At 39.5% G+C, this 16,640-nt stretch overlaps 1 protein-coding gene across 1 annotated transcript in view; it reads left to right on the forward strand.

The window, feature by feature from the left end:
- WNK4 (WNK lysine deficient protein kinase 4) overlaps positions 1 to 16,640 on the forward strand; it is a gene marked incomplete at its 5' end in the record, with an annotated part of 51,357 nt that overhangs the window by 13,834 nt on the left and 20,883 nt on the right. The window contains 4 exons of the mRNA XM_083378667.1: positions 9,182 to 9,354; positions 11,531 to 11,751; positions 12,776 to 12,933; positions 13,599 to 13,687. Of these exons, the coding sequence (XP_083234793.1) occupies positions 9,182 to 9,354; positions 11,531 to 11,751; positions 12,776 to 12,933; positions 13,599 to 13,687 (641 nt within the window). The remainder of the gene's footprint in view (positions 1 to 9,181; positions 9,355 to 11,530; positions 11,752 to 12,775; positions 12,934 to 13,598; positions 13,688 to 16,640) is intronic.

Genomic DNA, 16,640 nt, shown 5'->3' on the forward strand with positions numbered 1-16,640 from the left:
AGTAGAGTCATCATCCCCACAAGGCTCAGAGAGTTTTCCAGTCATTACACGACGGCCACCCAGGAATAGTAAGAATGAAGTCCCTGGCAAGGAGCTACCTGTGGTGGCCAGGATTAGACAAGGAGATAGAAGGACTAGTAGCGGGGTGTTATACATGCCAGAGGACACAGCCAGAACAACCACACGCACCAGTCCACAAGTGGGAGGAAACACACTCACCATGGTCCAGAGTGCATATAGACTATGCAGGCCCATTCCAAGGTCACACATTTCTGGTAGCAGTAGACAGCCATTCTAAATGGCTGGAGGTGGTGCCTGTGGGCAACATGACCTCAGCAGGAACCATTCAAGCATTGAGGGGGATGTTTGCTACACATGGTCTGCCTGATGTAATCATGTCAGATAATGGAACACAATTTACCTCCTTGGATTTCCAGGTGTTCCTGAGGACCTTGGGGATTAGGCATGCCACCTCGGCTCCCTTCCACCCTGCCAGTAATGGATTGGCAGAAAGATTCGTGTGGACAACAAAGGATGCTCTCAAGCACATAGTACAGGGGAATTGGAAGCAAAGACTGGCCACATTCCTCCTACACCAACATGCAACACCCTGCACTGCCACAGGCAAAAGCCCAGCGGAACTCAGATGGGGCAGACGCCTCATAACAACACTGGACAGGCTTCACCCAGACAGGGTAGCAGCAGACACCGGGACCCCCAACATCAAAATAAGTTTCAACACAGGAGACCCCATCTGGGCTAGGAACTATAGCACAGGTCACCCGTGGGTGCCAGGGGAGATATTAGAGCAAACAGGACCCTTTTCCTACAGAGTAAGGGTGGAGGGGGGACTCCTTTGGAAAAGGCACCTGGATCAGCTGAGGAAAAGGGCTCCTAAAAGGGTTATAGAGGACACACTGGGGGCTGAGGAGGAAGAGCCAACACAAACACAGACGCAGACACCCAGGAGGGTTACCAGAGGGGGGCAGTGGCAACCCCACCCCAGGCAGGAAACTGACAGAGAAACCAGGCAGTCACCAGAACCCAGCAGAACACAAAACCCGGGCACCGCAACACACACACACACACACACACCACAACCCACCACATGCACAACAGGGAAGAGAGCATGGCATCACACCACCAGGGGAACCAGTCCCAAGAAGATCAAGCAGGCCACACAAGGCTCCAAGCTACCTCGCAGACTATGTGTGTTCTTAGGGGGGTGGAAAAGCAACCAAGGAAATTACAATTGTAAAATCTTGTATATGTAAATCTTTGTGTATGATGTAAATAAGTGTATATAGTTATGGAGACAGAATGACGGGGTAACTCCTCACTATGGGGGAAGGGGTGTAGTGTATGCCTTTAAAGCATACACGGAAATGTCAGCACAGCAGGGGGCTGGACAGCTCCAGGCTATAACCGCTTTGGCGGGAAAGCCTGAATAGAGCGAGTCGTTGACAGCCCCAGGGTATGGTCAGCTCTGGCGGGAAGCCAGGGTTTAAATCCATTGGCCACCTGCACTGGCGGGAAGCCCAGGTTTAAATCTATTGGTCACCATTCACCTGGGCAGGTATAAAGAGACGCCAGGTAACCCCTTTGCCCCAGCTTCATTCCTGACTCAATAAAGACTCAATACCCAGCTCAAGTGTCCGCCTCTCCATTCAACCACGTGACCTTGCACTGCAGTTGAATAAGAATCACAGGCCTTCAGTAATCTCCAGTGATGTTCTTCAATTTGCAGATGCTATGCAGAAAGCCAACCAAAAAAAAAACCTAACCAAGATTTACAATATCTTCTCACTCTCTCTCATTCTCTCACTCTCTTTCCCTCCCTCCCTCTTTTCCTCCTTCTCTCTTTCCCATTTTTACTTAAAGCAGTTCTTGGACTGTGGAGAAGACTTTTGTAGAAACTCAGGATTTTCTGTCACTTGTTCTTTAAATAAAGTTATGTTCTGTCCTATTTTTTTCCCTTGTAGTTGTTCATTATGTTGCCTATTAAAATATCCGTGGTCAGCAAACCACAAACCTAAGCGGTTGGTACCCAGACTCTAAATCCAAAATGGGCTGTCTGGGTCTATTTCTGGTTTCCAGAAGTGAGGTTCAGGCAACAATTTTATGCTTGCCCTCTTTTGTGGGGTGGGGGAAGTATAGGGATGAAAAGTGGTGAGGATGTCAGGAGTAGGTAAATATTGAAGTGACTATCTTCTTGCAAATACTAAAGAAAGAGTTGGCTGCTTTTGTGGTCCCAAGAGAAAGGAGAATAAACTTGAGATTGATATTGTGGGATCAGAATCAGGATTCAAGATTCAGTAAATACATTCAAAATGCAAACATTGCTATTTTGGGTGTCATGACTTTAAAGCAGAATAGTAATTATTCCTGTATTCTTAAGTTGCCAGACTTTTTCAGTTACTGGATACTTTGGTAGGATGGGCAATTTGCAGTCCCTATTTATTATAGACATATGTCTATAATAGTATTTATTTATTGGTTTAATATTATTGGTATTAATTTTTTAAGGTACAAGCATATAAATTAAAATAACATAGGGACTGCAAATTGCCCACTTTTCCAAAGTATCCAGTATCCATATATGCATATAGTCAGTCAAGTAGGTGCCTGGGAAACAGAACTTCTATGAAATATTTGGAAAACACTATTTCCAAGAAATAAGGGAAAATAAGGGAAAATGTCAGGAATTACTCTTCACTTCTTTAATGATGTGGGAAAAGAAGGTACAATCACCAGTGCGGTATGTAAACTGCCAGTGTGTTCATTCATTCATTCATTGCAATATAATTTGTTTGCCACCTATTCCCAATATCCATGATGCCAAATGTTCTGGCCACATCTCTTTTTAACTGCAGCTACTGTGCTTAGGATTCTTCCACAATTTTAGTAATAACATTCTCTTAGCTCTGAGATTCCTACATAGTGTAAATGGATAGTATGAATGGGCAGTGACTGATTCTAAAATGAGAGAAGGGGAGTCCCATCTGGAAAATCTGCCCTCACTAAACCAGTGTTTTACAGAATGGGAAGAAAGCTCAGTATATATGCACAGAAATTTTCTTTAGTTATTTCAGGTATGCTCTCTACAACTAGAGCAAAACCTAGCATTCAGAGTAGTTTCAATACTGAAACAATGTGTAGACTAGAAGGTAACCTATGAGTAAATCCCCATTAATTTAATTTGAATCTTCACTGTCTTTATTGCAAAAACTGTATCTAGCTCTAAGAGAATCTGGTTGGGGAGTAATGTTGCAATATGCAGAGTATGTAAGTGTAAATGTTGAAGATATCATTACAAGGAGGTACCCTTTCTGGGCCAAGCATTCTTGATCATGTCCAAGATTAAGAGATTGGTCCATATCAATTACCTGAGGCTGCAGCAAAGGCCTGGAATAGTATCGGCTGGGTGTCAGCTCTTCAGACAGCTGTTGTTTGAACCCAGTGCCCTACCTCTTGTCTTAAGATCTGATCTGTGGTCCTGCCACTGAGAAGGAATCTCTGGGCTAGCTGTTTTCCTATGCCGAGAAGTAGATGGAAAACTTGCAAGGAAGGGAGAAGCAAGAAGTAAAACTTCTAAACATGCATTTGCTGTTATGGATAGAGATCTACTGTAGACCATTTTCATAATCATAATAATACACTATTGAAATTGACAAATTGCCTTCACTCAATTGCAAAAGGTACCTTTATTTGGAACTGCTAATATTCTGTGATGATACCTTTAATACCATCAATCAACCACATCTTCTTATTCCAAGACTTGATAGATCAATAAAAATGCCAAATCCAGTCTAAACTGACTGTGTGACCAATTTATTAAACTTGTATACCGCCTAACTCTCATTGACTCTGAGCTGCTCACAACAATGAAACAAAGAAATTACAGTAAGTCCCATTTGTCAAATCATTCTACAATTTGTAATTTGGAGTAGGTCAGTTTAAACAACTCGTATTTCTACAAAAACTAATAGTTTATCAAGCAATGAGAAAGGAGACTAGTCCCTCCAGCTGGGGATGCACTCTGGCCTGAGAGATGATTTCATCTTATTGAATCTTGCCTTGTTAATGAGAACAGATTGATGAAAGTTCATATTGCCTAAACTACTGATCAAGTGGCAAATTGTATCTCCCATTAATCTGATTTTGGAAAGGTGTTTTTTTCTATGTGATCCTTTCCCTTGCCCTAAGTCTCGTTGAAGTAACCTGAGGAGCTGATTTATAGTTGCCAAAGGGCCATCTGACAGAAGCTCTCTTTTCTACAACTGCCTTGAACCGAGAGACCTCAGCATTTTGTTGGCTTCTAAGAGGGTTTTGAAACATGCTTTCAATTCATTAATTAAATTTATATGCCACCCATATCACTATCCAAAGAAATTTTGCTTTGGATAAAATCTTTAACCATAGATTTTTATTTTTAATAAATTAAATTAACCATGGAGGTTAATTTTAACTGAAGTTGGTAATTGGTTTTTAACTTATTTGGTTTGAATTTTGATTTTATAATTTATTATACACTAAGATATCTTGGTAGCTGGCAATCTAGTAAGTTTTAATTTTGCTCAGTAGCAACCCAGTCTCTCTGTATGACTGGTGTCAAGCACCAATAAAATCAGGTGACCCAGACAGTTCAAATGAATATAAAGATTTATAGTAAGCTTGAGCTCTCTACAAGAATCTGAGCTACTAATGGCCAAGGGAAATTAGCGGGACATAAGAGTAGAAGGAATTCTACTTTTAAGTCCAGATGGTCTGGACTTAGATCTTTTGTGGATGTGCAGGGACTCAGCCTGGTCAATTCCTACAAGTGGGGCCATACATTTACAGAATCACTGGGCAGTTTAAGAGAATCCAGGTGATGTCCATGGCTAGGCAATTTTATGTTGACACATCCCTTCTTCCTTCAGAATAGAAATGAATTAAAGGGAAGGGATTTCTAGGAATATAGAATTGCTTATAAACCTCCGTTCTAAAGGACTAGCTCAGCTGAAATGGGTCTGCCTTGGCTTAGGGAGTACAAATCCCAAGAATTTGAACATTTCAGAAAACTGGTTTCCTTTGTTTAGGAGAAATCAAAATCTCATATAATAGATATTAAATTTATACAGGCATTCTGTATTAATTTGTTTTCTTTTAAAGAATTCACTCCTTATGCCTCTAATTTCAGGAGGTAAATTTTCCAAGTTAGATAGACATGCTTCTAGTAAAAGATTAATCTATAAAGATTTTGCCCTATATGTGTATAAGCAAATTCTTAAGCAGTATATGCATACATTTCTGTACTGCTTAAGAAATGTATTTTTATACTGACTTTTCCAAATATAGGAATTTTTCCTAAGAACTTTTCTCAAATGCCATTTTAATGTTTTTACAGTATTTCACATATTTTGCAATGACATTCTTAATGGACTCAATTTTGTAGGTATTTTAGTTTTGTATCTATTTGTTCAGAAAATTTAATAGAATATCATCCAAACTAATTTTTTCCATTTCTAATTGTTTCCAAACTAGCTTTTTAGAGCTTATTTAGAAACATAGTCTTGTGATGTAGATGGGGCCCGCCATGTTGCATTAGGCCATAATGTGATTTGGACTTGGTATAAGAACCCAGCCACTGAGCTTTGTAAATCCAGGTGTAAGCTAGTTGTAGCTTATTTAACAAACACATAGTTAAATATATCCTGGCTTTGTATGATATATGAATACAGTTAATATGTAGATAATGCATGGATGCAGACCCACATTTGCCATAGTGCCATAAAAGTGTTATCACAGAAGCTAATTCAGAAGACCTCTCATGAGGGAATGAACCTCCTGTGTAACAGTTCCACCTCCATGAAAATTACAAGTACGGCCCTTGCTATTCAGTAGATGTTCCCTATTTATAAAGTTGTTCCAGCTCTGGATTTCTTCTTCTGGCCCCTTCTGAACTGCATACAATGAAGCTTTCACAGTGTCTGATGGCACACAGCTGCATTTGTAGCAAAACTTCATAAACACCCCAAAGTATAAAAATATGATCCACCTCCAACTCCACCAGAAGTTCTGGCCAATGGGGAGGTGAGGCGGTTCCTGCCAGCACAGGGAGGAAGTGTGGTCTAACAGGTGGGCACAGGGCCATTACAGACACCATCCCTCTGGCAAAACTGCTGCTTTTTAACACATTTCATCTGCTTGCCTGTTGTTTCTCTTCCAAATATGCTTACTTGAGATATGGAAGAGGGCAGGCATGGACTGTTGTGTGTTTTTTTTCCTGAGACTTTGGTTTTTCTCTCTTTCTTCTTCTTGCAAATATACACAGGCACACAGACAAATTTCTTAACACAGTCAGCTTCTCCAACCCAATACTGTTCCAGCACTAAGTGGATGGAACAGAGAACTTGGTGGTGGGAGCAGTTTTGACACTTAGCCAATTGAATCCAATTCTGGTTTGCAAAACAAATAGTTGGATTACTGCCATTACCTCTAATTCCCTCACTCCTGTAGCCTTTTCGAAGACAATCTAGCTATTGCACATAGAAGAACAGGTTGCTTGAGTGAGGATGACTGTGATCTTCTAAATATCTAATCCACATTTTCATATGACAGTGCTCCTTTTCTGCAGCTGTAAAATGAACCTGGAAAAGCAGGGTTGATAAACTTTGCTCTAGACTTCTTTCTCTTTCTAAAAATGGCAAAAGGAGTCCAGGATTCCTGGCTTTTTATGTTATCTTCCAGGACTTTCTGATTATTTCATTTTGCTTCCTAGTTGTAAAAAGAGATACATTCAGCATGTTGGCCACGGAAATTTGTGTAGACAAGCTTTGAGCAAGGAAATTTGTAAAGTCTTCCTCCAGTGCTCTCTTCTACAAGAGAGACTGGATTAATTACTATACAATGCTGTGGTGAAGACTGAAAAGGCAATAAAACATCAAGTGATTATTGGCTCTGCTGGACTTTGTACTTGTTTCTGGTTTTATGTTTGAAATAAGTATTCCTTCAGGGACCACCAGTTTGTAATTTGATGCTGGTTCAGACTGGATAGTACTAGATTTCAGCTGGCTGGCTTTCTCTTCCACCTAACATGGTCTTTTGAAATGAATATCAAATATTACTCATAGGCAGACTGCCTGGACTGTTACAGAAAAACCTTACCAAAGAAGTACCCTGCTGATTGCACAAAGCTTATGCATATGTTCCACCCTTTAAACTCTTCTTCAAAGTACCCAAATCTCCTAAATGTATTCCATTTTGGATTCTGGCCTCACCTTTTTCGTAGTATATTTCTCAGCATGCCACAGAATACCTGCTCTGACTCTTGAGTTGACAGAGGTTGCACAATCCTGATATAAAGGAACATTCATAAATTCAGCCCTCTATCAGTTCTAATTATAACTCATAATTTTGCATAGATAGATCAGGTCTAATTCTCCACTTTTCCCTCCCATTCTCTTCCTAATTTCTGCTCAATATTGCCCATGAATTGAATAAGATTCTGTCTGGCTTTTCTTTTGTAGAAGGAGATGAGATATGATGGGGTTAAAACTGAGATAAATTTAGAAAGACTTTGGGTCCTTGTTCTAACTACCTGATTCAAATATACTACATATTCTTTGTATTTTCCCAAGACCTGTATTATTTCACAGTTGAATTCAGTGCTTAGTTAAAAACTTCAAGTAAGTTTAGGAAATAATATTGATGCTGCTGTATAATAAGTCAGAATGTGCTTTCCCAAAGAAGTATAATTGTTTACATATTTTCCTTAATCACTATTTACTGACCTCTCTTCTGATTAAAAAATATGAATACAAAATATCCTCAAAATTCAATTTTCCTAAGGGGATTATTTAACTCTGTTTAATTTTCCATGCCAGTATCTAATGGATCTCAGTCCCTTTTTGTATAGTCTACAGCTGACTGGAGCAGTTACCATAAGAGAAGTTAGCTAAGAGACAGCCATAAATAAAACAATATGGCAAGCTTGCTGGTGAGGTCTATAAGGAGTAGGTTTCTCAGTTCCAGATATAAAAATGTTAGGATAAACAGTAAAGAAGATATGAGTTAAATATCTCAAGCAGCAAAAGCAGAAAATGGGACAAAGCCAATTAAAAGTATAAGCTTGTGAGGAATATGAACATATTCCAATGTCCAATGTCTGAGATCCTGAAAGACACCAAGTGACAGGGAGAAGGCCAGGATGGACAAGCTCAGTAAATGAAAACTAATTGTGAAGTCTGGAGGATTAGATAGATATGTGAAGACCGTAGAGGATATCACACAGCTAATCATGTACAGTAGTCTGCTGGCAACAGTTTTGGTTATGTTTCATGTAATAAGTTCCTGATACTCAGATCAATAGTTATTCCACTGAAAGAATAGCAGATGAAAATGATGGACTATATGGAACTCGCTGAGCTGACTGGGAGAATCCGTGACCAGGGAGAAGAGTCGGTGGAAGAAGATTGGAAGAAATTCAAGGACTGTTTGAAGAAATATTGTCATATCAACTAGTTTGAAATGGACTTGGAAGTGTTTATAGGTTGTAGTTTTAGAGTTTAGTGTTTAGTATTAAGGATAATATGAAACAATGATTGTTAAATGATAAGAAATTAAATATAGATAGTTATTAAATATGATTTAAAATTATGAAATAGAAATTGCTAATGATGATTTACGATGAAACGCAGATAGGGGGGACTTGAGGAAGTCACCTGAAAATGATTAGAAAGATTAGGAATAACGGAGGTTAAGTATTCTTTTTGTATTTTTGTTGATTGTATTGTTTATGTTATGTCTTGTTTTTTATATGTATTTTTTTGTTTAAATATATGTTTTCATAAAAGCAATAAAAAATAAAATAAAAAAATAGTTATTCCACTGAGATAAAGATAACTGATCTGGGAAAACTAAAAGGGATAGATAGGCATTGATGGATGCCTAATAGTCCGCTCATGAGATCATCTGGAAAAGTAAGGCAGAGGAAAATTATTCCCTTCAAAGGACTCATTTCTTGGAGGTGAATATTGTGAATAAAAATGTCTCTCAAAATTCTAGTTTGAAATGAAATGTGACCATTTTAAAATGTGAACATTTGATTTCAAAGTCTAAAAACATTTATGTGAATTCATCTGCCTCAAAAATGGCACTGGGCTCTCAAGCCTCTTTCTCTTTTCTTCATGTTTGTCAGACACGGAAATTGTCCAAAATGGAAAGGCAGCGCTTCAGTGAAGAGGTAGAGATGCTGAAGGGACTCCAACACCCTAACATTGTCCGTTTCTATGACTCATGGAAGTCTTCCATCAAAGGACAAGTCTGCATTGTACTGGTGACAGAACTCATGACCTCGGGCACCCTCAAAACGTGAGTACAGAATAGATTGGATGGGAATGGGTGCCTGGGATGAAAAGCAGCCTTGAAGGGGCTATGTTGGGTGTGTTTTTTTTTTCAGGAAATGGCATTTTTTTAGCCCATAGCCTGTCTTAAAGGACAGGTCTACAAGCCACACAAAGGGTCATTATGCAGCAAAATATTAATTGCATTGCTGCTTCTCTAGAAAACATTTCAAAGATTGCCTGATACTTTCATCTTTACTCTGAAGAAAAGTGTCTGAACCGAGGTCTTCAGATTTCCTGCATGTTTTCTTTAATTTCTAACCAACAAACCATCTCTCCAGATGCTAATTGCTTGCAAAGACAGTGCTTGCCATAAATCAGTGTGGGAATGTGATTCAAATGAGGACTGTGCTACATTGTAGGACAATGAAAGAAAGTTTTTCTTTCAAAGATAATTGGCCACATTAAGGTGAATTCCTCCAGACTACAAATAAGTTTGAATTTGCAATTCGTATAGTTTCTAATAATCAGTTCTGGAGGTATGTCTGAACCAAAGATTGGTGCACTGTATTTCAGATGATTGTCATCTTCCACCAAGAGCGCAACTTTGGGAGGGATGCACGTGGAGCAGGAAGGAAAGAAGGAGACAGCAGATAGCCAGCTAGATTACTTGAATCAACTCTGATCATCAGTCGGATGATAGATATTGTGGTCAGAGTGTCCTCACATGCTCTTCAACATCTTCATCAATGATTTGGACGAAGGGATAAATGGGGAACTCATCAAGTTTGCAGACGACACCAAGCTGGCAAGAATAGCCAACACTCCAGAAGACAGGCTTAAGATACAGGAGGATCTGGACAGACTTGAACACTGGGCACTATCTAACAAAATGAAATTCAGTGGTGAAAAAAGTAAGGTTCTACATTTAGGCAAGAAAAACCAAATGTACAGGTATAGCATAAGGGGTACCTTGCTCAATAGTAGTAACTGTGAGAGGGATCTCGGAGTCCTGGTGGACAATCACTTAAATATGAGCTAGCAGTGTGCTGCAGCTGCCAAAAAAGCCAACACAGTGCTTGGCTGCATTAACAGTGGAATAGAATCAAGATCACGTGAAGTATTAATACCACTTTACAATGCCTTGGTAAGGCCACACTTGGAATACTGCATCCAGTTTTGGTCACCACGATGTAAAAAAGATGTTGAGACTCTAAAAAGAGTACAGAGAAGAACAACAAAGATGATTAGGGGACTGGAGACTAAAACATATAAGGAACGGCTGCTGGAATTGGGTATGTCTAGTTTAATGAAGAGAAGGATGAGGGGGGACATTATAGCAGTGTTCCAATATCTCAGGGGCTGCCACAAAGAGGAGGGACTCAAGCTATTCTCCAAAGCTCCCAAAGGCAGAACAAGAAGCAGTGGTTGGAAATTAATCAAGGAGAGAAGCAACCTAGAACTAAGGAGAAACTTCCTGACAGTTAGAACAATTAACCAGTGGAACAACCTGCCTCCAGAAGGTGTGAATGCTCCAACACTGGAAGTTTTTAAGAAGAGACTGGACAGCTATTTGTCCGAAATGGTATAGGATTTCCTGCCTGAGCAGGGGGTTGGACTAGATGACCTCCAGTGTCCCTTCCAACTACTACTACTACTACTACTTATTATTATTATTGTTGTTGTTGTTGTTGTTGTTATTATTATTATTATTATCTTCTCAGTGGGTTGTTTTTCTAGGGTCCTTTCATGAACTACATGGCATTCATTCATTCATTCATTCATTCATTCATTCATTCATTCATTCAAATTTATTTGCTGCCCATCTCATAAATGACTCTGGACAGCTTACACAATTAAATGCATTAAAATCATAAAAGAGAAATATTTCTAAAACAATGAAATTGGAAATTTTATCTTGGTTTATTTTTATTCTTTCACAGAACTTCAGAAAACTCAAAGATAAGGAAACTTCATTTTATTCCCCTTTCTTTTAATTTTCTATTAAACTTCTAACCGTCAGCATATGGTTATATCACTGAGTAGGCATTATGGGGTTGTTTGGGAACACTGTTTTGGGGGCTCTTACCTCATCAATTACCTTTGGTATTTTTAAAACATCCAGGTTCTGCCTATCGTGGCCCTCAGTCAATGATGATGATGAAGTGGCTCTGAACCAGATCGATCTCTCTTTCTCTTTGTAGATATTTGAAGCGATTCAAGGAGATGAAGATGAAAGTTCTTCAGAGATGGAGCAGACAAATTCTTCGAGGACTCCATTTTCTACACACACGATCCCCTCCAATCATCCATCGGGACCTGAAATGTGATAATGTCTTTATTACAGGACCTACTGGCTCAGTTAAAATTGGAGATCTTGGTCTGGCCACACTCAAGCGTGCTTCATTTGCCAAGAGTGTCATAGGTACTTGATGGGTAAAGAGTGTGTAGCAGAATATATTGATCTTACTTTATGTATCCATTCATCTTTAAAACTATATTCAGTAACAATAATTATTAGGATTACCCTTCTAAAATATTTGGATCTATTTGCTTCCAAAGTTTGGAAATAAACATGAGTTGATGGTAGTATTAAAAGACAGAAATTTGTTGGAATTGAGAGCTTATGCACACTGAGAGCTTATGCACTGGAGACAAATTCCTTGTGTGTCCAATCACATTTGGCCAATAAAGAATTCTATTCTGTCCTGTCCTGTCAAGTCCTATTCTGAATTTCCTATGGAAGATACAATCTTTTAAGCAAAACCTTATGGGACAGAATCGGTACTTTAAGTATTTCTTGATTCTCAGAAGCCTGCTTGGATAATGTATTACTGTTGCCCTTGAGCTAAATGGGTCATTTATAGCCTTTATATGGATAGTCCTTGACTTACAACAATTCATTTAGTGACCAGAGCTACAACAGCACTAAAAAAAGAGACTTATGACTATTTTCCACACTTATTGCCATTGCAGCATCCCCGTGGTCACATGATCATAATTTGGACTCTTGACAACTGACTCATATTTATGACAGCAGTGTCCAGGGGTCATGTGATCATCTTTTGTGAACTTCTGACAAGAAAAATCAATGGGGAAGCTGGATTCACTTAACAACCATGTTATTAACAACTGCAGTGATTCACTTAACAAATGAGCTCAATAATCTTGTAAAATGGGACAAAACTCACTTAACCAGTGTCTCATATAGCAACAGAAATTTTGGGCTCAACGGTGGTCATAAGTCAAGAATTACCTGTATATCTCATGGTTAAATATGAATGGTTTTGCCCAGGGCTTGTTTAAAAATGTTGTAGATCTGGGCATTATTGGCTGAGATGTTAACTGGAGATGGTTTAAAGATTTTTTTAATTTCAGAAGTCCTGGATGCTGCCATGATTTCACTTAAAGGTCTGAGTCTCAGGTAAATCCTTTCCTTCCTTTTCCAGGAACCCCTGAATTCATGGCTCCAGAGATGTATGAAGAAAAATATGATGAAGCAGTGGATGTTTATGCCTTTGGCATGTGCATGCTTGAAATGGCAACCTCAGAATACCCCTATTCAGAATGCCAGAATGCCGCGCAGATCTATCGTAAGGTTACCTCGGTAAGATAACAACCTCCACCTTCTCTCATTTCTCTACATTCTTGGCTCCATCTCTTGCAGTGTCCTTCTGCATTGGAAAGGAACTTTCCCATGATTACTTTCTAAGGAATCTGAGTTATAGTGCAATTTTGGATTTAGAATAACATTTTGCTAATTAGGACCAGTGAAGAGCAGCTATGGCAATAAAATAGGGTTGAATTTATGAGGAGTGCAACTCTCTGCTCCTAGTTTCTGGCCAAATGCTTTTCTTGTAACATCATATTTCATATTAATTTGAGATTTAAATTGGTAAAAAGAGATGATAAATGAGAGTCCAACCTATTTGAAAACATTCATATTTTAGATAGAAGTCTTGTTCCATTGGCCAGAGTCAGAGTTAATTTAGTCTATTTTATTGTATCCCATTTTGGAATTATTTTTATTCTAATAGAAAATTGATTGAAAACTGAAATGGGTTCCAGGCATCCAGATTACGGTAGTTTAGGGTGTTGGCCCAGGTAAATAGAAAGTTTTACAGAAAAGAGCTAAGCAACTGCCTTTTTTCTCCATAGCAGGAAAGGCAAGCAAGATTCATCGTCATAAGAGGAGAAGGGATTGAATGCCTATATTATTCTCCCTTCTACCCCCCACCCCAAATTGATCCTCTTTCTTATTTCTCAAAACAGGGTATGAAACCAAACAGTTTTTACAAGGTGAAGGTGCCTGAACTAAAGGAGATAATTGAAGGTTGTATCCGAATGAACAAAAATGAAAGGTAGGGAACAGCATAGTTGCTTATGTGATTATGCTAAATCAATGAATATTGCTGATGTTTTGTGGCTTGTACATGCATGTCTGCCTGTGGGTGCAAAAGTGCATATTGCACCCCTTTTAAAAATTCCATAATATCTGGTAAAGTAATCAAAAGTAATCTGAGTAGATATGGGTAGAAATTATGGGCAGACCTAGATAAGGAATGGATAGAAAAAATTCACTGCCTATTTATAATACAGTAGTCCTCAAATTACAACAATTTGTTTAGTGACCATTTGAAGTTACAACAACACTGAAAAACAGTTGTAAGTGTGAAAAAAAATCACACTTAGAACTGTTACAGCATCCCCATGCTGAGATGAGAGAACGGGGTGGCAAGCCGCCGAGAGAATGGGGCGGTGGAGTGCTCCGCCGAGAGAATGGGGCGGCTTGCTGTTCTCGGTGCAGCACGGCAGAGGCTGGATCTCACGAAAGAAGTCTCCGCTGAGCGAGAGAATGAGGCGTCTCAGCGCCCATTTTCTCGGCGAAGACTTCTTTCAGGGGATGCAGCTTCTGCCGCCCCTTTCTCTCAGCTGCCCAGTGGAACAGCTTGCCACCAGAAATCAAGAGTGCTCCATCACTGGAGGTTTTTAAGAAGAGACTGGACATTCACCTGTCTGAGATGGTATCGGTCAGTGGTGGCGAAACTTTTAGAGACCGAGTGCCCAAACCGCAAGCCAAAACCCACTTGTTTATCACAAAGTGCCAAGGCAGCATCGGCATTCTGGTGCCCTCGGGGGAGGGGACAGGGAGGCGCCTCTGAGTGCCGCCTCTGGCACGAAAAAAAAGGGGGAGCAAAAAATGGGCCACCGTACCGCAAGGCACAAAAACGCCAACCGCCGTGCCGCAGGGTGCAGATACAAGGCACCGCACCACGTGAGAACGGGGCTGGGCTAGTGAGTATCACGCAGGCACTAGCCCTGCCCCCTTTGCAGCATGTGCCTGCTCGTGACCCCGTGCGCGCATGCACGCATGTAAAATGCTTCCCCCTCCCTTTTCTTCCAGTCCACCAACCAACAAGGACCTGCTGCTGGCAGCGGTGGTGGTGCACGTGCCAACAGAGAGGGCTCTGAGTGCCACCTCTGGCAGGCGTGCCATAGGTTCACCACCACTGGTATAGGTCCTCCTGCTTGAGCAAGGGGCTGGACTAGAAGACCTCCAAGGTCCCTTCCAGCTCTATTCTATTCTATTCTATTCTATTCTATTCTATTCTATTCTATTCTATTCTATTCTATTCTATTCACTTTCTATATTTCTATTCTATTCTATTCTATTCTTATTACCATTCTCTATTCTATTCTATTCTATTCTATTCTATTCTATTCTATTCTATTCTATTCTATTCTATTCTATTCACTTTCTATATTTCTATTCTATTCTATTCCATTCACTTTCTATATTTCTTTTGTATTCTATTCTATTCTATTCTATTCTATTCTATTCTATTCTATTCTATTCTATTCTATTCACTTTCTATTCTATTCTATTCTATTCTATTCTATTCTATTCTATTCTATTCTATTCACTTTCTATATTTCTATTCTATTCTATTCTATTCCATTCACTTTCTATATTTCTATTCTATTCTATTCTATTCTATTCTATTCTATTCTATTCTATTCTATTCTATTCTATTCTATTCACTTTCTATATTTCTATTCTATTCTATTCTATTCTATTCTATTCTATTCACTTTCTATATTTCTATTCTATTCTATTCCATTCACTTTCTATATTTCTATTCTATTCTATTCTATTCTATTCTATTCTATTCTATTCTATTCTATTCTATTCACTTTCTATATTTCTATTCTATTCTATTCTATTCTATTCTATTCTATTCACTTTCTATATTTCTATTCTATTCTATTCTATTCTATTCTATTCTATTCCATTCACTTTCTATATTTCTATTCTATTCTATTCTATTCACTTTCTATATTTCTATTCTATTCTATTCTATTCTATTCTATTCTATTCTATTCTATTCTATTCTATTCTATTCTATTCTATTCTATTCTATTCTATTCTATTCTATTCTGTTCTACGTTCTGTTCCATTCCATTCCATATTTTCTATTCCATTCTGTTCCACTGTCAGAGCCCATCGGAGGCAACCCAGTCAGCCCAAACAGGAGTTACACTAAGGCTAGGCAGCCCCTCCTCTCAACCTGAACCCCTCCTTACCTTTCCTTTTATCTGCATCCTATTTTTAACTGCCGGCTCTGCCCTGCCCTATTTTGTCCTTGAGCACTCGTGAGCTCATCAAGAACAGAAGGTAACCGTGGGGGGAAAGGCAGGGCAAGATCTGCAAGATCCCCATTTGCATTTGACTTTGCCATCCCATCTGGTTCGAGATAACACACCACACACACACACACACACAGAGAGAGAGAGAGAGAGAGAGAGAGAGAGAGAGAGAGAGAGAGAGAGACGCACACCTCAGCAAAAAAGAAAGAAAGAAAAAGAAGTAGTAGAAGAGGCAGAGAGCCCCTGTGGGTAGGAGTGAGGATGGGGAGAAACAGCAAGAAGACCGGGTGGGGTTGAGTGGGTTAATCACTAAACCTTCCAGTGTTTAACCAAAGCAGCTTTTGCATTTGCCTCCGTTTCCCTGCTGAGTAAAGCCAGACAGGAGGAGAGCAGTTACACACAAAGAACTGGGTTACAAATAAAGGTAACGGCAAAGAAAGGCTGTGTTAGAACCCTTGAAACGACAGGCGATCCCACATGGTGAAAAGAAGCGCGTAAGCCAAACTTACTCCCCTTCGGAAAGGCGCATTTACCGCGCAATCCCAGGAACCCTAAAAAAGGAAGCCCGGCCAGCAAAAGAGCCTGGGGATCCGAACGAAAGGCGGCGGTCCCTGCAGTTGAACTAAGAATGAAAAAGATGGGAAGTGGCTGCTTCTTTAAAAGCTC

This window comes from Vipera ursinii (assembly GCF_947247035.1).
Source record: "Vipera ursinii genome assembly, chromosome: Z".
NCBI lineage: Eukaryota > Metazoa > Chordata > Lepidosauria > Squamata > Viperidae > Vipera > Vipera ursinii.